Consider the following 27,442-nt stretch of genomic DNA (forward strand, 5'->3'; position numbering starts at 1 on the left):
GCCGGACCGTATCCGCGGATAAATCCTCTGAGGATTTTTATCCGATGGAGTGTACACACCATCGGATCAAAATCCGCGCCGAATTCCCAGCGCGGTGACGTGTCGCGCCGTCGCCGCGATGATGGCGCGGCGACGTGCGCGACGCTGTCATATAAGGATATCCACGCATGCGTCGAATCATTACGACGCATGCGAGGGATGGGTTCGGACGGATCGATCCGGTGAGTCTGTACAGCCCACCGGATCGATCCGCTGGAGCCGATTCCAGCAGATATCTGCTGGAAATCGGAAATATCCGCGGATAAATATCCGCTGGAACGTACACACCAGGGGATCTATCCGCTGAAACCGATCCGCTGAGATTTTTCAGCGGATGGATCCTCTCGTGTGTATGGGGCCTAAGATGTTTGTGAACTGCAGCAGTGCCTGAAGGAAGACCCTATGTTGTTACTATGTGGAGGGAAGCAGCTCAGCATTGGTATGAGATATACATGTACATTGAACCAAGCTGACAAATATCATAACTGGTGTTTTTTCTGGCAGATGGGAATTTGTACTGTACTTGCAGCATTCTTTAACCACTTAAGCCCCAAGCCATATTGCTGGTCAAAGACCAGGCCACTTTTTGCGATATGGCACTGCGTCGCTTTAACTGACAATTGCTCGGTCATGCGACATGGCTCCCAAACAAAATTGGGGTCAATTTTTCCTACAAATAGAGCTTTCTTTTGGTGGTATTTGATCACCTCTGCGGTTTTTAGTTTTTGCGGTATTAACAAAAATAGAGCGACAATTTTGAAAAAAAATTATATTTTTTACTTTTTACTATAATAAATATCCCCCATAAATTCATTTAAAAAAACTATTTTTTTCCTCAGTTTAGGCCAATACGTATTCTTCTACATATTTTTTGTAAAAAGAAAATCGCAATAATCGCTTATTGATTGGTTTGCGCAAAAGTTATAGCGTTTACAAAATAGGGGATAGTTTTATGGCATTTTTATTAATATTTTTTTTTTTACTAGTAATGGCGGCGATCAGCGATTTTTATCGGTACTGCGACATTATGGCGGACACTTTTGACACATTTTTGGGACCATTGGCATTTTTATAGCGATCAGTGCTATAAAAATGCATTGATTACTATAAAGATTCCACTGTTAGGGAAGGGGTTAACACTAGGGGGCGAGGAACGGGTTAAGTATGTTCCCTGGGTGTGTTCTAACTGAAGGAGGGGTGGACTGACTTGGGGAAATGACTGATCGCTGTTCATACATCGTATGAACAGACAATCAGGCATTTCTCCCCCTGACAGGACCGGGAGCTGTGTGTTTACACACACAGCTCGGGGTTCTCGCTCTGTAACAAGCGATCGCAGGTGCCCGGCTTGCGCGCCCCTATTGGCTGCTCAGCGAGATTACGTAGATCTACGTGATCTCGCCCGGCGGCTGGTCGGCAAGCAGTTAAAGAGACAAAATGTGAAAAATTATGTACAGTGCCTTGAAAAAGTATTCACACCCCTTGACATACTCCACATTTTGTCATGTTACAACCAAAAAACTTAAATGTATTGTATTGGGATTTTATGTGATAGACCAAACACAAAGTAGGAGAAAAATGATAAAATGGTTTTCAATTTTTTTTTTTACAAATAAATATCTGAAAAGTGTGGCGTGCATTTGTATTTAGCCCCCCCCCCCCCCGAGTCCACCCGAGGCAATTACAGCTGCAAGTCTTTTTGGGGGTGTCTTTACCAGCTCTGCACATCTAGAGTGACATTTTTGGCCAGTCTTCTTTGCAAAATAGCTCAAAATAGCTCAAACTGTCAGAGTGGATGGAGAGCGTCTGAACAGCAATTTTCAAGTTTTGCCACAGATTCTCAATTGGATTTGGGTCTGGACTCTACGATTGAAGGTCCACTTTAAGCAAATACCATATTTATCAGCGTAGAACACGCACCCCAATTTTAAGAGGGAAGTTTAAGGGAAAAAAAATCCACAGCTCCTCATCCAGTACACAGCTCCCCCCATCCAGTACACAGCCCCCTCTATCCAGTATACAGCCCCCTCTATCCAGTATACAGCTCCGCCCATCCAGTATACAGCTTCCCCCATCCAGTATACAGCTCCCCCATCCAGTATACAGCCCCCCCCATCCAGTATACAACTACCTCCATCCAGTACACAGCTCCCTCTATCCAGTACACAGCTCCCTCCATCCAGTATACAGCTCCCTCCATCCAGTATACAGCTCCTTCCATCCAGTATACCGCTCCCTCCATCCAGTATACCGCTCCCTCCATCCAATACAAAGGCTACCCCATCCAGTATACAGCCCCCCCATCCAGTAAATTAGGAGCTTTGTGATATTATTGGTTAGGAAGGGGCGTATTTTCGAGATGTTGCACCAAGCTTTGGAAAGCTATTGGATGTGGGGTCAAAAGGGGAGTTCAGAGTCCAGGATTACACCTAGCACCCTGTCATGCAGGGATGGGTTGATGATTGTGCCATTGCTCTTGACAGAGAAGTGGAAGGGGCACATGGGGGAGGAAATATTATGAGCTTGGTAATGGACAGGTTGAGTTTGAGGAAGTGAAGTGACTTCCAGACTGATGTCTTCGTTAGCAAATTTGCGATGTGTGAGGAGAATTATGGAGTGAGTTGAGGGGTAGAGAGATAGATTGTGTGTCATCAGCATAGAAATCCATGTGAGGCATCAGTTGACCGAGGGAGGAGGTGTAGATTGAAAAAATAGTAGAGGTTCAAGAATAGAACCTTGGGGACCCCGAAGAGAATGGAGGAGGAGAAGAGGAAGTAGAATTGTAGGTGACACTGAAGGTGCAGTGGGATAAGTAGGATGAGAGCCAGCAAGGAGCGCAGTCACAGAGAGCAAAGGAGTAGAGTTTTTTGAGGAGGAGGGGGTGATCAATCATAGAAGAGCAGTTTCTGTGGAGTGTTGAAGGCGAAATCCAGACTGAAGAGGATCAAGAACATTATTCTTAATGAGGTGGTTACTCAGTTGGTTGTAGGCCAGGCATTCAAGGAGTTTGGAGGAAAGGGGGAGCAAGGAGATGAGGTGTAGGTACCTAATTTTTGTAAGTGATTGGCGATCCCCTGAGCAGCGAGTGAGTTAGTAGGTGAAGGCAATGGAGGACGAAGTAGAGAGTTAAAGGTAGAGAAGATTTGACGAAAATTGGATGAGAAGGTGTTAATAAGAGTGCCAAAATAGGTCTGTTTGGCAATGCGGGGGCAAGAATTTTATTTTTGTAGGGCAGATATTTATTGGTTGAAGTCTTTGTGAGGCTTAAGCCCTGTACACACGATCGGTTCGTCTGATGAAAACGGACCGATGGACCGTTTTCATCGGACAAACCAATCGTTTTTTTATCCATCGGTGAAAAAAAATAGAACCCGTTTTAAATTTTTCTTATGGTTAAAAAACCGATAGAAAAAAAGATCGTCTGTCGGTAAATCCATCAGTCAAAAATCCACGCATGCTCAGAATCAAGTCGACGCATGCTCGGAAGCATTGAACTTTTTTTCTCAGCACGTCGTAGTGTTTTACATCACCGCGTTGGACACGATCGGATTTTTAACTTATGGTGTATAGGCAAGACTGATTAGATTCCATCAGATATCCGATCGTGTGTACAGGGCTTAAGTCTTACGCCACAGACGCTCAAGACTGTTGCTATGTTTTTTTGAGACTTCTAGTGTCATCTGTTTGCCAGGGTTGCAGGGGTCGGAGCGCGATTCTGTGTGTAATGAGGGGGGGGGCTCATCCAGAGCGGAGGACAGGGATCTATCGTGAACAGAAGTGGATAAATTGGAGCAGGACAGAGATGAGATTTTGTCAGAGGTGGTCAGTAGCAGAATAGAGAAGAGAAGGTTTGAAGTGGTAAAGGTTTCTACGGGGGATTGTTAGGCGGTTGAAGGCAAACACTAATAGAGTGGTGATCAAAGATAGGAAACATAGACATAGAAGCGACGGGGATCTGACTTAGATTCCCGCCAATTCTAGCCGTGGCGTTTGGTATGAATCATGAGGGGGAACTCCACCCCAAAGCACCCTGTCCCCATGTTGATAAGGACAGGGCCTCTTCCCGACAACCCTGGCCGTTGGTTGTTGGGGTCTGCGGGCAGGGGGCTCATCAGAATCTGGGAGCCCCCTTTAATAAAGGGGCCCCCATATACCTTCCCCTCACCCTAGGTTAATGAATATGGGGTACATTGTACACCTACCCATTCACCTGGAGGAAAAGTGTCAATAAAATAAACACACAACACAGGTTTTTAAAATGGAATTTCTGATCAGAAGTGGGATTTTTTAATACAAGTGGATGAGTTAAAAACCAGGATTTGCTGTTAGCTGCTTTTAACTGTTTGTGCTTGAAAGTGTTGAATTGTTTGTCTCATTTCTCTGACACTTTTTAAACAGCTTTCTTTTTTTCTTTCTGCTAATTAAGGGGAGTGTTTAATTGGTAACAGGTGTCAGGGTACTAGCTCCATCTCTGACAGATTCCCGCACATGCCCAGTAGAATGACATTTCGGCGCATGCCTGTGCGTGGTTTGCGCGCACGCATGCGCGGTACGGCAGCGCGCCGTGTGCGTGGAAGCGCGCACGTGCACGTATGCGGCAACCCTGGGGCCAATCAGAGGCCGGACATTCCTATTTAAACCAGCAGCCTTCCCTGAACAGGTTGCTGGTTTGTCTTCAGCTCCTATGTGTTTACCTGTTGCCGTACCTGCCTGTTTTGACCCGGAATTCCTGACGACTCTCCTCTCACCCGGAACCTCTGACCCTTTGGCTAACGTTACCTGGATTGCTGTTGTCTCCTGCCCCTTGACCTTGGCTTGCTCTCATGGACTCCCTCTGAACTCTCCTGCCCTTGACCCTCGGCTTGTGACTCGGATTTGCCCTCATCTCCTGTGGACCCTACCAGACTCACCTACCAGTTCCTGCCTGACCAACGCTTGTTTCCAGTCTTCTGCACCTGCCCTGCTTCTGTCAGCTGCACCAAGTCTTCCTGCCAGCTCCCGGCGCCGGTGCCTCCTTGTGCCGTCCCTCCTCTGTCCCAACTCCAGGGAGTGGTCTGCACAGGGTCGCAAAGGTGAGCCGCCCTCAGCATCTCGGTCTCGGTGAGTACAGGTTCTGACACAGGTGAGTATATAAGTGTCTGTAAAAACTCCATAAGAGCTGGCTCCTTGCTAAGAGTAGATCTGTGGAATTTCTGATCAGAAGTGGGATTTTTGAATACAAGTGGATGAGTTAAAAACCAGGATTTGCTGTTAGCTGCTTTTAACTGTTTGTGCTTGAAAGTGTTGAATTGTTTGTCTCATTTCTCTGACACTTTTTAAACAGCTTTCTTTTTTTCTTTCTGCTAATTAAGGGGAGTGTTTAATTGGTAACAGGTGAGTATATAAGTGTCTGTAAAAACTCCATAAGAGCTGGCTCCTTGCTAAGAGTAGATCTGTGGAATTTCTGATCAGAAGTGGGATTTTTGAATACAAGTGGATGAGTTAAAAACCAGGAGTTTAAAACAAGAGTTAAGACAGGAGTCTTCTAAAACTGTAAGTAACTTCTTAAACTTCCTACAAGTAATTGTATTGTAACTGGGAAATGAGTGCTAGCAGGGTTGAAGGGTTTGCTCAGTGCACAGTGTGTCACATGTATGCAAAATTGGTGCAACAGCTCCAAGATGGATACCGCTGTGACAGATGTGAGCAGGTTGCCCTTCTGGAAGCTCGTATTAGAGATCTGGAGGAGCAAGTTGCAACACTGGGTAGAAATGACAACCTTGAAAGGGGTCCTCTGCTCGCTGAGCAGGTGGTCAGTAAGGTTGATGTGGAGGGTGGAGGGGCAAGTCAGGATTATCAGATAGGGAGATGGGTTAATGTAGTTAGAGGGAGTGGAAGGGGCGTGCAGAAAGGGAAGGCCAGTCCTGTATTTGTGCATCAAAACAAATTTGCCAATTTGGGTGATGATGTGGAGGTGGCAAACACAGAGGTGGCAGCCCTAGATGTTACTGCTACCCCTAACAGCCGGGAGAGCAACCCATCTAGTAGAGGTGGGGAGGGGAGTGCAGGTAGGCCTAGACAGTTGGTGGTAATAGGGGATTCTATAATCAGAAGGACTGATAGAATAATTTGTCGCCAGGATCGCTTCAACCGAATGGTTTGCTGTCTCCCTGGTGCCAGGGTTCGGCATGTGGTGGACCGGGTGGATAAATTACTGGGAGGGGCTGGGCATGACCCAGCTGTCTTGGTCCACGTTGGAACCAATGACAGTATACATGGAAGGTGGAGGCTCCTTAAGAATCAATTTAAAGAACTAGGCTGCAAGATGAAGGGAAGGACCTCCAAGGTGATATTCATTGAAATATTGCCTGTGCCATGCGCAACACAGGAAAGGCAGGGGGAGATTAGAGAGCTGAATGCATGGCTAAAGACCTGGTGTAGGAAGGAGGGATTTGGGTTTCTAGAGCACTGGGATGACTTTTCATTGGGGTGCAACCTATATGCTAAGGACGGTTTGCACTTGAATGGAAGGGGGTCTGCTGTGCTGGGGGAGAGGTTTATGGGAATGCTGGAGGAGTATTTAAACTAGGATTGAGGGGGGAGGGTGAACTAGAATTACATCGGGTACACAGGTCAGCTAGGGGTCAGACATTAATGGAGAGTGGAATGGGGATAGATGGGGGGAGGGTTATGGCAGGTGACAAGAAAGTTCCCATGTTGCAAACAGCCATTGGAAATAATAGTGCCATTTGTACTACTATAAATTATATGAAAAACACTAGAGAAAAATGTAACAATACATTTAAGTGTTTGTTCACCAATGCCAGAAGTCTGCCAAGCAAAACAGGTGAGTTGGAAGCTCTGGTGCATGAGGAGAGCTATGATGTAATCGGTATTGCTGAAACTTGGCTTCAATCCTCACATGACTGGGCTATTAATATTCCTGGCTATGCTCTCTTTCGGAAAGACAGGGTAAAAAGGAAAGGTGGAGGGGTCTGTCTCTATGTGAGAAGTGACCTCAAAGCAAGCGTGAAAGAGAACCTGGTTGATGGAGAGTGTGATGAGGCTGAAGCATTATGGGTGGAACTGCATACAGATGTAGGTAGTTCAAAATTAATCATTGGAGTTTGTTATAAACCACCCAATGTTAATGAGGAGGTGGAGACTCAGCTCCTTGCACAGATGGAAAGGGCTGCAAGGGCTGGGACGGTGATAATAATGGGGGATTTTAACTACCCAGAAATTGACTGGATTAATGGCACTTCTGGGACAGTTAAAGGACAACAATTTAAAAACCTATTGCAGGACAATTTTATGGTGCAGTTTATTGAGGCCCCAACTAGGAATGATGCTCTGTTGGACCTGATAATCTCAAACCATGCAGAGCTTATTACTAATGTTCAGATAAAGGAACACCTGGGTAGCAGTGATCATAACATGATTTCATTTAATGTTAACTATAAGCAAGAAATACATACAGAAAATATTAAAACACTAAATTTTAAGAGAGCAAATTTTCCAAGGATGAGGGCCGCTCTCCAGGACTTGGACTGGGAGGGACTATTGACACAGATGAACACAGAACAGAAATGGGAATTTTTCAAAAAGACTGTGTGGAACCTCACTGCAAAGTATGTTCCCATGGGCAATAAGTTTAAAAGGCTAAAAATAAAACCTATGTGGCTCACGGGCAAAGTTAAAAAAGCTATAAACAATAAGAAAGTAGCTTTTAAAAAATATAAAAATGAAGGAACACTAGTGTTGTTTAAATGTTACAAAGAATATAACAGGATATGTAAAAAGGAAATCAAGGATGCAAAAATTCAAAATGAACGACAGATTGCAAAAGATAGTAGGACAAACCCCAAAAAATTCTTTAAATATATTAATAGTAAAAATGTGAAGTCTGAGCATGTAGGCCCCTTACAAAATAATCTAGAGTGGGTGACTGGGGACAAAGAGAAGGCAAATTTATTAAATGCTTTCTTCAGCTCTGTGTATACAATGGAGCATGGGGGAGCTCATGTCCATAATGGGGGTGGGAGTGACACAGCCCCAAATCCACAATGGCTCAAAAGTGATATGGTCCAGAAATATTTAGACAGAATAAAGGTGGATAAAGCACCTGGACCTGATGGCATCCACCCCCTTTTCTAGGTGAGTTGAGCTCTGTCATTTCAAAGCCACTGTATCTAATATTTAGGGACTCATTAATGACAGGAATAGTACCACTGGATTGGCGTAGAGCCAATGTGGTGCCTATATTTAAAAAGGGAACAAAGTCTTTACCAAGTAACTATAGACCTGTTAGTCTAACTTCTATAGTTGGGAAGATACTGGAACGTTTAATAAAAGACCATATGGATGAGTTCTTGCAGGAAAAAAACTATTTAAGCAGCAGACAACATGGATTCATGAAAGACAGAAGTTGTCAGACAAACCTGATTTCCTTTTATGAAGAGGTAAGTAAAACCCTGGACAGAGGAGTGGCTGTGGACGTGATATATTTGGATTTTGCAAAAGCGTTCGATACAGTTCCGCACACACGGCTCATGTGTAAGGTAAGGTCTACAGGATTGGATATATCAGTTTGTAAATGGATAGAAAATTGGCTGAAAGACAGAATTCAGAGAGTCGTGGTTAATGATTCTTACTCTGAATGGTCCAAGGTTATCAGTGGTGTACCCCAAGGTTCAGTGCTGGGACCCTTACTTTTCAATATATTTATAAATGATATTGGGTCTGAAATCAAAAGTAACATTTCTGTCTTTGCAGATGACACCAAGCTATGCAGTGGAATAACGTCCTTGCAGGATGTCGCCAATTTACAAGCCGACCTCAATGCTCTGTCTAATTGGGCGACTGAGTGGCAGATGAGGTTTAATGTTGATAAATGTAAAGTTATGCACTTGGGGGCTAAGAATATGCATGCATCATACATACTAGGGGGAGTACAACTGGGGGGATCTGTAGTGGAGAAGGATCTGGGGGTTTTAGTTGATCATAAGCTCAATAATGGCATGCAATGCCAAGCTGCGGTTTCCAAAGCGAGCAAAGTCCTTTCTTGTATTAAGAGAGGTATGGACTCCAGAGACAGAGATATAATTTTGCCCCTGTACAAATCATTAGTAAGACCTCATCTGGAATATGCAGTTCAGTTTTGGGCACCAGTTCTCAAAAAGGATATCGGAGAACTGGAGAAAGTGCAGAGAAGAGCAACCAAACTAATAAGAGGCATGGAGGAGCTCAGCTATGAGGAAAGATTAGAAGAACTAAATCTATTCACTCTTGAGAAGAGGAGAATTAGGGGGGATATGATCAACATGTACAAATATATAAGAGGTCCATACAGTGTACTTGGTGTTGAGTTATTCACTTTACGGTCAACACTGAGGACAAGGGGGCACTCTTTACGTCTAGAGGAAAAGAGATTTTACCTCCAAATACGGAAAGGTTTTTTCACAGTAAGAGCTGTGAAAATGTGGAACAGACTCCCTCCAGAGGTGGTTCTGGCCAGCTCAGTAGATTGCTTTAAGAAAGGCCTGGATTCTTTCCTAAATGTACATAAAATAACTGAGTACTAAGATTTGTAGGTAAAGTTGATCCAGGGTAAATCCGATTGCCTCTCGGGGGATCAGGAAGGAATTTTTTCCCCTGCTGTAGCAAATTGGATCATGCTCTGCTGGGGTTTTTTGCCTTCCTCTGGATCAACTGTGGGTGTGGAGTTGGGTGTATGGGATTGTATTGTGTTTTTTATTTTGTTTGTTTATTTTTTTTGTGGTTGAACTGGATGGACTTGTGTCTTTTTTCAACCTGACTAACTATGTAACTATGTAAATTGATTAGTCAGCTCCGGGGGTCTTCTCCGCTTTCTGGGCGGTCTTCTTCCGTCTTCTCCGCTCTCCGGTGTCGTCTCGGTGCTCCCCGGTTCTTCTCGCACTCCGTTGCCTTCTTCGGGGCTGGCCGCCGCTATCTTCTTTGAAGCTTTTTACTAGCGACGGTCAGCCCGGTCTTTGCCGCCTTCTGCCTTCTTCTTTTCTTCCGATGTTGACTCAATGCTCCCTCCCGCTGTAATACCGGGTGTGCGGTGCACAATGATTTATATAGGCCTCTTATGACGTCACAGTCCCAGCATGCTCCGTGGGTCCCGGAGCACGCTGAGACTGTGACGTCATAAGAGGCCTATATAAATAGCCGCGCACCGCACACCCGGCATTACAGCGGGAGGGAGCGTCGAGTCAACATTGGAAGAAAAGAAGAAAGCTGAAGGCGGCAAAAAAAGATTGGGCTGACCATCGTTAGTAAAAGAGCTTCAAAGAAGCTAGCGGCGGCCAGCCCCGAAGAAGGCACCGGAGAGCGAGCGCGAGAAGAACCGGGGAGCACCGAGACGACACCGGAGAAGATGGAAGAAGACCCCCCGGAGAATGGAGAAGACCCCCGGAGAGCGGAGAAGACCCCCGGAGCTGACTAATAAATTATTTTAAAAACCTGTGTTGTGTTTATTTTATTGACACTTTTACTCCAGGTAAATGGGTAGGGGTACGATGTACCCCATATTCATTCACCTAGGGTGGGGGCCGGTACCTAGGGGACCCCTTATTAAAGGGGGCTCCCAGATTCCGATAAGCCCCCTGCCCGCAGACCCCGACAACCAACTGCCAGGGTTGTCGGGAAGAGGCCCTGTCCTTATCAACATGGGGACAGGGTGCTTTGGGGTGGGGGGGGCTGCAGGGTGCCCCCCTGCCCCATAGCACCCCCCCCCCATGTTGAAGGCATGCGGCCTGGTATGGCTCAGGAGGGGGGCGCTCGCTCGTCCCCACTCCTTTCCTGACCGGCCGGACGGTGTGCTCGGATACGGGTCTGGTATGGATTGTGGGGGAACCCCCATGACGTTTTTTCGGCGTAGGGGTTCTCCTTACAAACCATACCAGACCTAAGGGCCTGGTATGCTCTTGAGGGGGGAACCCATGCCGGATTTTTTATTTAAAACTTGGCGTGGAGTTTCCCCTCATGATTCATACCAAACGCTGTGGCTAGAATTGACTCAGGTCTGGCTCCCGTGAAGGGGCTCATAGGTGGTCAATCTCGCCGAGAAAAGGGAGCGAGATTGACACAATATCGTGGTCACCTACTGTATCTTGACCAGATACTGTGAAAATCTTATTGTACATAACCCACTTTGCGAGCCCCATATCTGGGCCTGTTGGCCATCGGGATGCCCTGCCTCCCGAACAGCTGTGAAAGGAAAAGTTTTATTGTATAACATAGCTTCATATACGTTACTGTTGATTTGCGGTCCTGCAAGCCATAATCCGAATGCCTCCTCGGCCTTGTACATAGATATTATCTTAATTACGCGCCATTATGCTGTTCCTTACCTTCTGTGTATAGCCAAATTATCGGTTATGCTTACCACACCATACAATCCCTTTTGATACTACTGCCTGTTTGTTTTCTTTGTTATGCATCTTGGTTAATTGTATTGACTGTTATTTGCACTATCTTTGAAAATAAAATAATTAAAAAGATCTTATAAAACAAAAGTCTGTTTATCCACACCTCAGTCATAAACCCTGAAGCCTCTCACCTTGTGTATGAGAAACGTAGGTGACAAAGGTAAGAGAGATTAGCTAGAATCAATTTGGAATATGTTCAGCATATAGTACAGTCAGAACTTGATTTAGTGACCGTCACTGTAAAAGAAAGTGATGGAAGATCCAAAATATTATAGTTCTTCAGTTTTCTCCAGAGCAGGAATAGAAAGAAAATCTTCCTATGGGGACATTTTTTCTGGTGACAACTTTTTTTTAACCTTTTAGAAGGATCTCCCTCAACTTTGAAGAGCTTTATCTCACATCTTGTTGTCTCCCTAGGACAGTCAGTGGAGGGAAATCTGCCCAAAGGGGCACTAATGAAAAAAAATATCCTGAAAAGCATTTTTACAACTCACACTAACTCTGTACAAAACAAAAAAAAAAACAGAAAGCATATTTGGCTTTTTTAGGATTTAATAATGACTTATTGTTTATCTTAATAGTTGAAAAGTTAAAGCTTCCAACCAAGGAGCTTTCATTAAATACAGTGACTAAGTGTTTTGATGAGCCTGGCTTCCCAAAATTAAAGCTTTAACCACAATTTCTTAACATTCTCAAGAAAAAATTATCCTTGACTTGATTTGCCTAGCCTGGTGATAGATTTACCTAATAAAAAAAAAGTGATTGAAAGGACCCAATCCCAGCCTTTATAGAAACAGAACTCACACCGATTGGCTCCCGTATATCCCCATGTCAAGTGGCAGCCTGTTTCCAGAAATATGACGTTGCTCTAGTAATGACACACAGATATTAGGGGCAACAAAACTACCGTCATAATGATTAAAGATAATCACAATTTATTTATAACCTGACTTTCATATTTATTTTTATAATTCATGAAAATTGCATTGTATGAAGATAAAGCAGCAAACAGCGTATCTACATAAATCACTATAACAAAAAATAGCAGAAATCCGCTGGCTCGTGCCGGTGGCTTTATATTCTGCACCGGGGAAAGGATATCCATGTTTTGAAATTAGTTCACTCAATATATTTTGTTAAGCCGCCAATCAGATAAATAAGACAGAATGGGGTCATTTCACAAGACTGATTTCAGAACTTGTAAAAGAAAAAAGTATATCTCCCTTTCATGTCCCTCCATGGCAAATAATTGAATCCATATTTTGCAGATTTTAAAAGCCTTCATAAGGAAAAAATAACTGACTTTGAATCGTATGATACAGCGTGAGCTGGTCTTATCATTCATTCAAGGAACACAATAGGATGAAAATTGTGAAGAGCGAGAACATTAGATGTTAACGGACTTGTTTAGAATTTTTTTTTTTATAGAACGTGTATAGATCATACAAAAATAAAAGTACTAAATTAAAAAGTTGTGCATAATAATGTTCTATTCATGGTAGAAATATAAAACGTTACCTTTTATCTATTTAGAAAAACCCTCTTCAAATTCAACACCGGAGATGTGAAAAAAGAATATGTGCCGAATTTTAACAGATTTTGGATTTTCTATGCTTACAAAGCTTTACATTAAGTCAAAGGGTCATGTATTATTTAAGAATATCTGTATTAATATGAGAAATAGGAAATATTTGCTTTGAGTTAATATACTGGCAAAGAAGAAAAAGTTATTGCATATGAAAGAACCACTAAAGCAGCAAGTCAGGTCAATATAAAAACAATATTTAATTCAGTTCTTCATTAAAGCGACTCTTATGCTATCTAAAGAAACAATGTCGGATGCTTAAATGCTAAGTTCACCTTTGAAACATGTTACATGTGCCACCTGTATTTAGGATGGAACATGTTCCAGCTCCTGCTTGCTCTCCACCCAATCCCTTCTCTGTGATAACAGGTGGGGGATCCTCTCCCCGCACCCACTGTTAAAATAAAAAAACAGCGTGGTCATGCAGGGCTCCGCCCAAACAGCCATGTCATTATTTTACAGAGATCCTGTGAATGAATGAACTACAAGTACTGTCATCCACCGTGGCCGACGGCTTGTAATAAACTGTGAGGGTGCTGACGAGTATATCTTCGTAGTTCATTGATTCTTACTGCAATTTAGTAACTCAAAAAATCTACTTTAACCACTTAACCCCCGGACCATATTGCTGGTTGTCGTTTTAACAGACAATTGCACGGTCGTGCGACGTGGCTCCCAAACAAAATTTGCATCCTTTTTTCCCCACAAATAGAGCTTTCTTTTGGTGGTATTTGATCACCTCTGCGTATTTTAGTTTTTGCGCTATAAACAAAAATAGAGCGACAATTTTGAAAAAAATATATATTTTTAACTTTTTGCTATAATAAATATCCCCCAAAAATATATATAAAACATTTTTTTTCCTCAGTTTAGGCCGATACGTATTCTTCTACATATTTTCCGTAAAAAAAATCGCAATAAGCGTTTATTGATTGGTTTGCGCAAAAGTTATAGCGTTATAAAAATGCCACTGGCAGTGAAGGGGTTAAAACTAGGGGCGGGGAAGGGGTTAGGTATGTTCCCTGGGTGTGTTCTAACTGTAGGGGGGGTGGACTGACATGGGGAAATGACTGATCTTCTGTTCATTAATTGTATGAACAGAAGATCAGCATTTCACTCCCTGACAGGACCGGGAGTTGTGTGTTTACACACACAGCTCCAGGTCTTCACTCTGTAATAAGCGATCGCATGTGCCCGGCGGCGATCGCGCCCGCCGGGCACGCGCACGGGAGTCGGAGGCGAGCGCCCCCCTATTGGCTGCTGGGCGAGGTGACGTATAGCTACGGGCTCTCGCCCAGCAGAGCCGACCTGCCGCCGTATAACTGAGGCGGCTGGTCCGCAAGCAGTTACCGTATTTATCGCGGTATAACGCGCTCCCGCGTATACCGCGCACCCCTAAAGTGACCCTGAATCCTGTGGAAAAAGTTTTTTTTGTACTTACAGTTTTGGTGTCTTGCGCTGCGTCCATCGGCGGCCTCGTCGGGTCCAGCGTCCTTCTGCGGCTTCGGGTGACCTCTTTGGCGGGTCCGGCGTCCTTCTGCGGCTTCGGGTGTCCTTCTGCGGCGGTCCGGTGTCCTTCTGCGGTGGGTCCGGTGTCCTCTTCGGCGGGTCCGGTGTCCTCTTCGGCGGGTCCGGTGTCCTCTTCGGCGGGTCCGGTGTCCTCTTCGGCGTCCTCGCTCGTTTCCCGCGCCGAGTTTTGAACACTGCGCCGACCTATACCGAGCGCAGTACACTCGGGTATAGTCGGGCAGTCTCGGCAACTTCCGCGCTCACGTCCTGGACGTACAGGACGTCAGCGCGGGTAGCCGAGCATTGCCGACAATACACGAGTGTCAGAGTGCTCTGACACTCGTGTATTGTCGGCAATGCTCGGCTACCCGCGCTGACGTCCTGTACGTCCAGGACGTGAGCGCGGAAGTTGCCGAGACTGCCCGAATATACCCGAGTGTACTGCGCTCGGTATAGGTCGGCGCAGTGTTCAAAACTCGGCGCGGGAAAGCGGGTATCGGCGTACCCACGATTTTGCCCTGATTTTCAGGGCAAAAAAGTGCGCGGTATACGCCGATAAATACGGTAAATATAAGTAATTAAAACATAATGTTACTATAAGTAACTTAATCTTTACTCACTCAATGGTATATGCCTAAGCTTATGGGGGTGAAAGTATCAGGGAGTAGAGATTTCTCAACTGGGATTTGCAGCATGCATGCCTGGCTAAATAACGGTTTGTAAAAAAAAGACATCATTTGTGTGTGGCCTTTTTAAATCCCAATTCTAGGCTAATAATAAAATTATCCCTTGCAGTGGGGTTCTGCCTGTACTGCAAGGGTTAATTGTTTGTTTTTGTCTAGGGCAGACATGTCAAACACAAGGCCCACGTGCCAAATCTGACCCTCCAGGTCTTTTCAAGTGGCCCTTGCACCCAGTTTTGCAGCCGGAATATGGCAGAACTCCATTCCACCACCTCCAGCTCTGACCTTCAGCTCCTGCTCCTCGCTGCCCGCTGTCATTTGCAAACACAGTGGCTCCCGGAACTAACAGGTTCCTACACACACTGACAGCAGGGACAGATCTCCAGAATCTGAGAGAGCTGCCTACACAGGGAGGTACTAGAACCAGGTAGGGAGAGACAGGCAAGGAAGCTTTTGGGAGGGTTGGGTTCCACTTTGTACATAGCACACTCCTGAATCCTGCCCATAGCACACTCCTGAACCCTGCCCATAGCACACTCCTGAACCCTGCCCATAGCACACTCCTGAACCCCATGGGAATATCAATACACTGTAAAGGCAGAATTTTTTTTATCTTAATGCATTCTGCCCCCCATCTTATTAGCGTACCCCCATTAGATATACGTTCTTATCACCACAGAGGCCCCCCTTGGATTACAGGATCCTCTTATCCATCTCTGAACCAGGGCAAACTGGGTCTTGTGTTCAACGCAACACAGGGGGAACCCAAATGGCACGTGGTTTAGAAACCAATGATCTACCTTAACGTATTATACATAGTTTTTTGGCGGGACAGTTAATGCTTTTATTTAGTAGCAAATCTGGATACATAATTTTTTTATTTCCTTGTTTTTTATTGGGAATAAATAGTAAATAAAAAAAAAGTTGCAATTTTCTTCTTCCCCCCCCCCCCCCTCAACTCAAATAATTACATAATTTGCCAACCCTATATATTTCCTGCAAAATATAATATAGTCTGCTGATTAAGGCTTAGTTTGCACTTGTGGCTTGGGGAGGTGGTAAAAGAATTGTACACATGCCAATGGCACTTTGCAGCAAAAATTATCCCCCTCATCATGTTCAGTGGGAAGTAGCACCGCTAAACATGACTCATTAGGAATGGGCTGCAACCGTGAACCAAATACTAGGCATGCAGTTGTGCAGTATTCCCATTCAAAAAGTCTGTTTTGGCTAAATAAATAAAAATAAAACCAGGTATTAAGCCCTTAAGCCCCCTTTTTACACTTGTACGACTTCAAAGTCGCGCGATTTTACCGCGATTTCGCGGCCGCGATTTTAATGAATGCCTGTGTAAGTGGCATCAAAATCGGACCAAATCGAACCAAAGTAGTGTAAAATTATTCAGCCCCCTTAAGTTAATACTTTGTAGCGCCACCTTTTGCTGCGATTACAGCTGTAAGTCGCTTGGGGTATGTCTCTATCAGTTTTGCACATCGAGAGACTGAAATTTTTGCCCATTCCTCCTTGCAAAACCGAGCTCAGTGAGGTTGGATGGAGAGCGTTTGTGAACAGCAGTTTTCAGTTCTTTCCACAGATTCTCGATTGGATTCAGGTCTGGACTTTGACTTGACCATTCTAACACCTGGATATGTTTATTTGTGAACCATTCCATTGTAGATTTTGCTTTAAGTTTTGGATCATTGTCTTGTTGGAAGACAAATCTCCGTCCCAGTCTCAGGTCTTTTGCAGACTCCATCAGGTATTCTTCCAGAATGGTCCTGTATTTGGCTCCATCCATCTTCCCATCAATTTTAACCATCTTCCCTGTCCCTGCTGAAGAAAAGCAGGCCCAAACCACGATGCTGCCACCACCATGTTTGACAGTGGGGATGGTGTGTTCCGGGTGATGAGCTGTGTTGCTTTTACGCCAAACATAACGTTTTGCATTGTTGCCAAAAACTTCGATTTTGGTTTCATTTGACCAGAGCACCTTCTTCCACATGTTTGGTGTGTCTCCCAGGTGGCTTGTGGCAAACTTTAAACAACACTTTTTATGGATATCTTTAAGAAATGGCTTTCTTCTTGCCACTCTTCCATAAAGGCCAGATTTGTGCAGTATACGACTGATTGTTGTCCTATGGACAGAGTCAACCACCTCAGCTGTAGATCTCTGCAGTTCATCCAGAGTGATCATGGGCCTCTTGGCTGCATCTCTGATCAGTCTTCTCCTTGTATGAGCTGAAAGTTTAGAGTGACGGCCAGGTCTTCGTAGATTTGCAGTGGTCTGATACATCTTCCATTTCAATATTATCACTTGCACAGTGCTCCTTGGGATGTTTAAAGCTTGGGAAATCTTTTTGTATCCAAATCCGGCTTTAAACTTCTCCACAACAGTATCTCGGACCTGCCTGGTGTGTTCCTTGTTCTTCATAATGCTCTCTCATCATTAGTCATTTGGGTCAACATTGGATCATTCAGAGATCCTCACTGAACTTCTGGAGAGAGTTTGCTGCACTGAAAGTAAATGGGATGAATAATTTTGCACGCCCAATTTTTCAGTTTTTTATTTGTTAAAAAAGTTTGAAATATCCAATAAATTTTGTTCCACTTCATGATTGTGTCCCACTTGTTGTTGATTCTTCACAAAAATTACAGTTTTATATCTTTGTGTTTGAAGCCTGAAATGTGGCAAAAGGTCGCAAAGTTCAAGGGGGCCGAATACTTTCGCATGGCACTGTATATACTCTTAGGCCCCGTACACACGACCAAACATGTATGCTGAAACTGGTCCGCGGACCAGTTTCAGCATACATGTTCGGTCGTGTGTAGGCGCGAGCGGGCCGAATTCCAGCAAACATTTGCCCGCCGGGCCTTTTCCCAGCAGACAAATATTCCTGGACGTGTTTTAAAACCGTCCGCTGGAATCCTGCCCGCTCGGACATGTACGGTCGTCAGTACAGACCTACCATACATGTCCGAGCGCCCGCCGTCCCTCGCATGCGTCGAATGACTTCGACGCATGCGTGGAAGCCTTTAAATGGCAGGCCCGCCCACGTCGCCGCGTCATCGTCGCGGCGACGACGCGGACACGCCCCGCGTATTGTTTACGCGCGGACTTCTGTACGAAGGTTAGTACAGCCATCGTACAGAAGCCCTCTGGCAGACATGTACGGTGAAAACGGTCCGACGGTACGGTTTCATCGTACATGTTTGCCCGTGTGTACCGGGCCTTAAACACTTGAAGACCAGGTATTTTCTGGCACTTTTTGGCATCATCCAGGCATCATCCTGGTACAACCACTTGAAGTCAATTAACATATCAGGAACGTGATTTGGCAGCAAGTGGTTAACAAGCTATACATGCGCTAAAATAAGCCCTTACTGCCATCTCTAGCTGCATGCACTGCAGCACAATTAGATCTCAAAAGATAACCAAGGCTCTGATGTTGAGTTTTAGTTATTTTCTAAGCATTTTGGAGCATCTGCTGTTAACACTAGAAGGCTGGCAGGCTGGTAGACCCTGTCGTCTGAGAAAAAGGGAGAGGAGCTGTTATTTCAATGCCTCTGTTCTGAATTTTGCAGATTTACTTTCACACAGCTATATAGGTTAGGACTACGAGAAAAGTGTTACAATGGGAGAACACATCAGCAATATCAAAACAGGTTTGGAGAATCATAGTATGTCTACACACTTTAAATATAAACACAACCAGGATCCCAGTGGTCTAAATTTTTGTGGGATAGAAGAGATCATCCCTTATTGGAGAGGTACAGATATACAAAGGGAAGTTTCCAAAAAAGAAACAAAATGGAAAGTATAGATCCAAATGGTATGAACATTGACATAGACCTCGACTGCTACATAACAAATTGTTAGTTAGTGCTAAATTGGTGTAAGAATGGTCGAGTCTGCTGTCATGTTTATTGGGACACCTTCCCACGTTTGTAGGATATTTTTTGATTTTCATTCATCTAACTCCATCCACCGTAACTGTTCCTCTAACAAAATAATTTATACGAACTTCAATGATATAGATTAGGAGCAGATGATAGATTTGGTTAAACACTAAGGCCCCGTACACACGATAGAATCCATCCGCTGAAAAATCCCGGCAAATGGGTTTCAGCGGATAGATCCTATGGTGTGTACACTCTAGCGGATCTGTTTCCGCGGATATTTATCCCCTGGGATGGATTCCAGCAGATCGAATATTTGCTGACATGCCAAACAAATCCATCTGCTGGAATCCATCCCAACGGATGGATCCGCTGGTCTGTATAGACTCACCGGATCCATCCGTCCGAAGGGATCCCCCGCATGCGTCGTAATGATTAGACGCATGCGTGGAATTCCTTATATGACAGCGTCGCGCACGTCTCCACGTCATAATCGCGGCGAGGACGCGACACGTCATCGCCAGAGGATTTCGGCGCAGATTTCAATGCGATGGTGTGTACACTCCATCGCATGAAAATCCGCCGAAATCGTCGAGAGGATTTATCCGCGGAAACGGTCCGCTGGACCGTATTCGCGGATAAATTCTCTCGTGTGTATGGGGCCTAAGGGCCAGATCCACAGAAAAAGTACGCCGGAGTATCTGCTGATACTCCAGCGTACTTTCAAATTTGCCGCGTCGTATCTTTATTTGTCATTCACAAACAAAGATACGACGGCTTTTGGCTAAGATCCGACAGGCGTACGGCTTCGTACGCCTTCGGATCTTGGGTGTAATTTTCCGGCGGCCGATGGGTGGAGTTTGCGTCGTTTTCCAGCGTCAGGTATGCAAATTCGCTGATTACGGCGATCCACGAAGATACGCGCGTTCGTCGCAATCTCTTACGTCGTCGCTAGTCGGTTTTTCCCGTCGTAAAGTTAACAGTGCTATTTAGATGGTGTCAAATTACACCATCCATGTTAAAGTATGGCCGTCGTTCCCGCGCAAATTTTAATTTTTTTTTTTTGCGCAAGACGTCCGGGAATACGAAAGTACGTTACGCACGTCACCGTTCAAAAAACACGTCGGGGCGCCGTAATTTCGTGCAAAGCACGACGGGACATTTCCTAACGGAGCATGCGCAGAACGTTCGGCGCGGGAACGCGCCTAATTTAAATGGTACACGCCCCATTTGAATTAGGCGGGCTTGCGCCGGACGGCTTTACGCTACGCCGCCGCAAGTTTACAGGCAAGTGCTTTGTGAATCAAGCACTTACGCCGAAAACTTGCGGCGCCGTAACGTAAAGGGCATACGTTATGCCTCCCTAGATATTCGTGAATCTGGCCCAAAGATTATTGACACCATTGATATTTTTTTATCTGGGCTCACCTATAATATATCCCACACAGTGGGTGAATATTTATTTGTGCACAGTAGATGGGTTCATTATATTCATTTTTTGACAAAAATTCTTGAAAAACCTAGGTGGAAGATTAAATCATAGATTGATCATAGTGACATTTGAGTAGAGTCACCTTTTAAATTGTATTATAATATAAAATATCACTCATAACGGTTATTGAGTGCTGGGGAGGGCATAGTAGGGTTGACATCTAGAACAGAGTTGTAGTTTTTACAGCATATTGGTTAATTTTAAGTTATTATGAATTGGTATTACAGGATATTAAAATGAAGCGAGTTGACAAGCATTCTACGTGAGGACATCTAACCACAAAACTTACATAAGGTGTGCTGTTGGAGGCATCGGTACCACACTACGTTGATTGTCTACTTCGCAGTATCGAGAGATGCAGGATAGATCCATATATAACCCATGCCTGTGTTACCAGTGTCGGGAGAAACCATCAAATGTGAGTGCTATGTGGTTTTAATAAAGTAAGAAACGTTTTTAAAGGATTTTACGCTATGCCGCGCTACTTTTCTTTTATTTCAGTTTACCTCTCTGGAGAGATTGATTGCTAAATAGCGGAGGAGAGTCGGGATCGGCTACTTTGGATCCGCAGATTTTTTTTGCCTTGCAAAGGGAGGATAACGGATTGCTGGATGTCAAAATTGATCAGCTAAAATGGAGGAGAGTTGAAATCATTAACCACGGATCTGCAGACTATTGTGCCCTGATAAGGGAAAAAAACTTGTTTGCTGGTTCCTCATCACCAGCCACTAAACATCGATGAGTGATCTGGATCATAAGCGGTGGAGGATATATAACTTGTGATGGTGCTAATATTATAAAGAAAGTATTGTTGTTCACGCTTTTGGGATTGAATAAGAATTTTTAACTTCTTTTGAACTTTTTTTGATATATGTGCCATTCCGACACTATATATTTTTGAGACACATTTATGTACTTTGCTTTGTTTTTTTTGGATCTGATACACACACACAGACACACACAATAATATATATATATATATATATATATATATATATATATATATATATATATATATAGAGATGTAAGTAGGTAGATAGCGGAGTTTCATTATCCACTTTTCTATTACTTGTTTGGTATGACTCCACAACACTAAATTTTTGCTACATATTTTGATATAATTTTTAAATACAAATATCACTAAATAGTAACACTAGTAAGTATTGGAGAGACACTATATAGATGCGTTATGCATTGAGTTTTTTATTTGACAAATTTGCGATTGATTCGTTTAACATGCACCTGTGAACAGCATTGTCTTTTTTATATTTTCTTAATTTTTTTTGAGGTTTCTCAATCAGATAGCAGCAGGACAGGATTGATGAATAGATAACACATCGGTGTGGTCCAACCCCATTTTGTTAAGTTATTTTTACACTGGGTATAGAAAAGTATTACCCCCCCCCCCCCCCGCCCTTTAATAATCACATTTTGTTGCTTTGAAGCCTGAAATGAAGACCGACACCGTTTTTGTTTTATCCAGCTGTATTTACTCAGTGCAATTTATAACATCCAAGTGAAAGATACAACACCAACATGTCAGATTTTTTTTTAAATAAATCACTGAGTTTGAAAAAGGATCACCCCTCCTAAAAATTAAGTGTAAACTCAATCAGGTGTAGCCAATCACCTTAATGACACACAAAGCCATTTTACTTTAAACTGTGATCAACTGTGGTCATTTTGATTATCTCAACATGAACATAACTTTCCTAGAGAATTTCAGTCCTTGGTAGTGCAACTGATGCAAACAATCAACTATGGGTGGCAAGGCACTGTCAAAAGATTTCCAGGATAAAGTTGTAGACAGGCACAAGTCACAGATGGATACAAAAATTCAAAGGCTTTATCAATGCCTAGAAGCACAGTGAAGTCTATTGTTAAGATGTGGAAGGTTTTTGGTACAACATAGACCCTCCCTGGATTGGGACATCGCTCCAAACTGGATGAAAGAGCCAGGAACAAATGGGTCCGAGAGGCTACCAAGAGGCCTACAGCAACCCTGAAGCAGTTGCAGGAATTTATGACAGAGAGTGGTCATTGTATGCACGTGACAAAAATATCACAAATTCTCCAAAAATGTGGCTTGTACGGGAGCGTTGCAAGAATAAAGCCACTCCTCAAGAAAGGACACATGCAGTCAAGACTGATCTTTTGCCAAAATGCACCTTGAAGATTTTGAGAAAAAGGTGTTATGGTCAGATTAGACTAAAATTTTGATTATTTGGCCTCAACACCAAACTATATATCTGGTGGAAAACAAATACAGCTCACCATCCAAATAACATCATTCCTACAGTAAAGCATGGAGGTGGTAATACCCTGTTATGAGGGTGTTTCTCTTCAACAGGGACTGGAGCACTTTTTAGGATAAAGGGAAAAAATGGATGGGGCAAAATTCTTGAGGAAAATCTGTTGCCCTCTGCCAGAAAGTTGTCAATCAGAAGAAGGGTTACCTTCCAACATAACAATGACCCAAAGCACACATCAAAAATGACCACATAGTGGTTGAAGAAGAAAAAGGTGAACGCCTTTGCATGGTCTAGTCAGAGCTCAGACTTAAACCCCATTGGAAATCTGTGGAATGACTTGAATACTCCAGTCCACAAATGGTCACCATCAAATAAGCAATTCTGCAAAGAAGAGTGGGCAAATATTGCAAAGCATAGAGGTGCAAAGCTAGTAGAGACGTATCCCAACAGACTAGGAGTTTTTCTTTGTGGTTTGCAGTACTTTGTTCCAGAACTCCCAGGCAGTAGGCAGACAGAGGAAGCCTGCGTCTCTCAGCCAATGTAGCTTGCCGATAGAGTCAGAGGGCTGGGGCTTTAGCAGACAGGCAGAGCTCAGAGGAAAGCAGAAGCTCAGGTAAGTACTGGAGATTTTAGTCAAATAAAATATGGATTAAAACAATCCAGATGACTAAAATACAACAAAAACTAAAATGGCATTTTAGTCAAAAGACTAAAACTAAATCAAAATTTTACTTTAAAGTTAATAGTGCTCCTAAAGCACCAAGTTAGTTTAGTTATTGCCATAAGAGGTAGTTTTAGAGAATGGTGGTTTTAAAACCTGCAAAGCTTTTTCATTTAAAACAAAACATATTTTGTATTCTGCCAGCCTGGAACAAATTACATTAGATTTCACTCCGATTCCTCTTGGTGAGTTGACACTGCCTCTGGCTCTGTTTCGGTCAGCAAGTTGTCATACTGTCTGCACAGTCTCAGGAGGTATATCTTTTGCATAAAGTAGTGTTTGAAACAAAACAGCTTGTCAAGAATATGTAAAATCTTAAATTTTCATACCAAGGCCACCAAAGTGCAGTTTAGTAACATTTACAATACAAAGCAGTAGTGTAAAGTGAATACATTACAAACCTTGCCCTGGTTATTACAGTACAAAGAGAAACAGGGTGACCCTGTTTTACCTATCGACTATGCTGGACTGTATATAGAATGCAGACTTCCCTTATCACAGTAGGCATATCCCCAAATGGGTCCCCAAGGTCTCGGTTCCATAGAGATGAACCATGGCCCTAGACCAGTATAGCACCCTGTGTCTGACTTCACGCATTACGCTAAGGTGAGCACTTTTGCAGGATCCAGTACCTGGATAAAGCAACATTACAAGCTGTCCCCACAACATAGGTCCAAGTACAGTTCCCAAGATTTTACCAAGCTGTATTGAACCTGATGAATTTCTCCTTTTGTAGTATAAGACAGCAAAGGAGATGAATGTAGTTAATAAAAAAATAAAATACAAATAAAATGATAAACTTTTTAAGCGAAGAGTGATTTCTCCATAAGGTAGAAGAGGTCCATCACCTTGGAACACTAGCAAAAAACCAAGGACTCAAGAGGTGGGGTAGGGTTATAGGGAAGGCACTCAGGGGGCATGTCCTTGAAATATTTGCCGGTGTCCAATCACCTGAAGGTACAAGCCCATAACCAAGGGTCTATGGATACCTTTGCCTGTGTGACATGCAAGTCAGATTTGTTACACACCAGCAATGAAGCACTACGCAATGAAGCACTACGCAATGAAGCACTACGCAAACCTGCACTACCAACTACCGTATTGCCTATCATCAAGGCTGTTTGTTTCTGATCACTTGGACTTTGAATTTTTTCTGCTGTCAATTACATACCTTAACCCATTGGTGGCATCATCCTATTAGTATAGGGACTGTCATGTGGAAAGCAGTGTGTAGGTGATTGCTTCTTATGGACTGAATTATTCACTTATTTTTATTTTTCACTTATATGTTAGTGCCAATGTTTTATGGTTAAACATACACTTAGTTCATTTGTATCCGCCCTTGGATGCATCATTATATCAATTTTTGTTTGATTGCACTTGATCTTATGTACCTGGTATCACATCAATTAGTTGTTTTTAGCGCAATTTGTATATTATTTCATATGGTTGCCATGCATGACTTCTCCAGATTCTGGCTTCTCCAGTCTTAAGAATTCCCTTATTGTGTTTTTTTTATTATTGCTAAAAATAATTATAGTATAGAGTGGATGTCAGATACGCAAAGTATGTCACTTTTCTTATTCATTTCTTAGTTATTCTTATGGTTTCAACTTGCTCTTCATGCTAATGTACCTCAAGCTACAATCTTTAAAAGCAAAATATTTTTTCTCAGGAGCCTGAAAAGCACTGCACCTGCGATTACTGGGTCGTGGGTGCAATGACAGGCTCTTGCATTTTCTTCCCACAGCTCTGTACGGGCTGTCAGCATCAAAGTTGCAGAAAGAGTGAATGGGCTAAGAGGGTGCTTAATCAGCACAATCAGAACTACACAGCCCTGACAATATTAAAATGTGATAGTCTGCGGGGGAGAGGAACACCCACCTGCTGTCCCCGGGCTCCTAGGGGGTGAGGGGAGCTGCTACATAGTAACGTGTTAAACATACACTTTAAATATGAGTGTAACAGGTTACTAAAAGTAAACCCATCCTTTAAAGTGGTTGTAAACCTCAGACATGAAATATGAACAAATCATATCCCTCTATATTATGTACTTGTCTCAATCCAGAGCATAGGGGGGTTTACTTACTAAAGGAAAATTCACTTTGCAATACAAATGCACTTGGAAGTGCAGTCACTGTAGATCCGAGGGGAACATGCATGTAAAATAAAAAACAAAATTTTTTGCTTGCACATGATTGGATGATAAAATCAGCAGAGCATCCGCTCATTTCAGATCTTCCCCTCAGGATTTACAGCGACTGCACTTTTATGTGAACTTTGCACTTGTAGTGCAGAGTGGATTTGCCTTTAGTAAATCAACCCCTACGTGACATTTCTGTCTGCTGCCTAGTTCTTCTGCTATCAGCATAAATTACTTCTGATAAGTTTTCCTGACACCAAGAAAAAAATGGTGACATGGGAGGGAGCATCATCTAACTGACAGTCTCAGCTCTGTTCCTGTGTACTGCGTGAAGGGGGGTTGCCCCTCCCATCCAATCAGCTCTCAGAGCTCTCTTCACTGAGCTCTGCAGAGTGTAACTTCAGCTTTCTGCCCTCTTTATTCTGAATCCTCAGACAAGCTTATAAATTCAGAACTTTGAACGGATGTTGAGGAGAGAAGACAGAAGATAGACAGGTACACCTTATGTAGGAGGATTTGTTTAATCACCGTGCATCACCTGAGGATAGCTCCTTCACTGGGTATATGTAAGGGTTTGCAACCACTTAAAGAAAAAGCTTTTCTTTTTACTTATACTTTAAAATTTTCATCAGCTCCATTATACTAATGTATACTAATGCTGTAAGGTAGTCATTTTTTCATTTACTTAAAAAATACATAATGGAAAACAAAGATTGACACCTAGGAATTATATATTTTTTTTAAATGAAGGTACTCACAGGTTATGCAAACTAGCAGCGTCCTCGTGCCAAGTTCACAAGCTAGCTTCCACTTTTTGGATACTCTTGATGTTACAAGCGGCAGGATAATTTCAGCAGGAACGTAGTACTGAATGGCGTAGGTTACAAAAATTCCAAAGGAATACAGAGTCTTCACTAGCTGGTACACCCTATAGAAATAGATAGAGAGATGTGTCCAATGTTACAAAGAGTCTTAAAACGGTATTAAACCCAAAACCAAAAATGTTATATATTGCAGCTTACAAATCCTTAACTGGCCTGTAACAGAGAGCTTGTTCTTTAGAAAAACAGCACACTTGCTGTCAGGATCCCCACCGTGCCATATGTGGATAAATGTGCACAAATACAGAATACATTCCAGCATATCTGGAGCATAAATTCATGCACTCATGTGCGCAGGGTCTAAACTATTACTTTTGGCAAGGTTGACTGATACAATTCAAACATACTCTGCTTTTTGGTACCCCTGGTCTACACACTTGCTTCCTCCTGGAGCTGATGGTGGCCTATTTGGTCTTCAAAGTGGTTGTAAACCCTGTTACACCACCATTACCTACAGGTAAGCCTATAATAAGGCTTATCTGTAAGTACCATAAATATCGGATATTCACTGTTAGGGATGAGCTTCAAGTTCGGCAAACAGCAAACAATTTAAGGTGTTCGCGGCAAATTCGAAAAGCTGTGGAACACCCTGTAAAAGTCTATGGAAGAACTCTAAAGTGATAATTTTAAAGGCTTATATGCAAGTTATTGTCATAAAAAGTGTTTGGGGACCTGGGACCTGCCCGCGGACCCGATCCCCGACGGAGTCCCGCGATCGGTCCCCGGAGCTGAAGAACGGGGAGAGCTGTGTGTAAACAGAATGGTCCCAAAAATTTGTCAAAATTGTCCGATGTGTCCGCCATAA

The 27,442-nt window shown here is 43.3% G+C and overlaps 1 protein-coding gene across 2 annotated transcripts in view; it reads right to left on the minus strand.

Moving 5' to 3' along the window:
* The window catches only part of SLC36A4 (solute carrier family 36 member 4), a 363,728-nt gene that overhangs the window by 169,140 nt on the left and 167,146 nt on the right, over window positions 1-27,442 (minus strand). For both annotated transcript variants that reach the window (XM_040340141.1, XM_040340142.1), the window contains exon 10: window positions 26,515-26,684. In XM_040340141.1, the coding sequence (XP_040196075.1) occupies window positions 26,515-26,684 (170 nt within the window). The remainder of the gene's footprint in view (window positions 1-26,514; window positions 26,685-27,442) is intronic.

The sequence above is a fragment of the Rana temporaria genome, chromosome 2, assembly GCF_905171775.1.
Source record: "Rana temporaria chromosome 2, aRanTem1.1, whole genome shotgun sequence".
Taxonomy (NCBI): domain Eukaryota; kingdom Metazoa; phylum Chordata; class Amphibia; order Anura; family Ranidae; genus Rana; species Rana temporaria.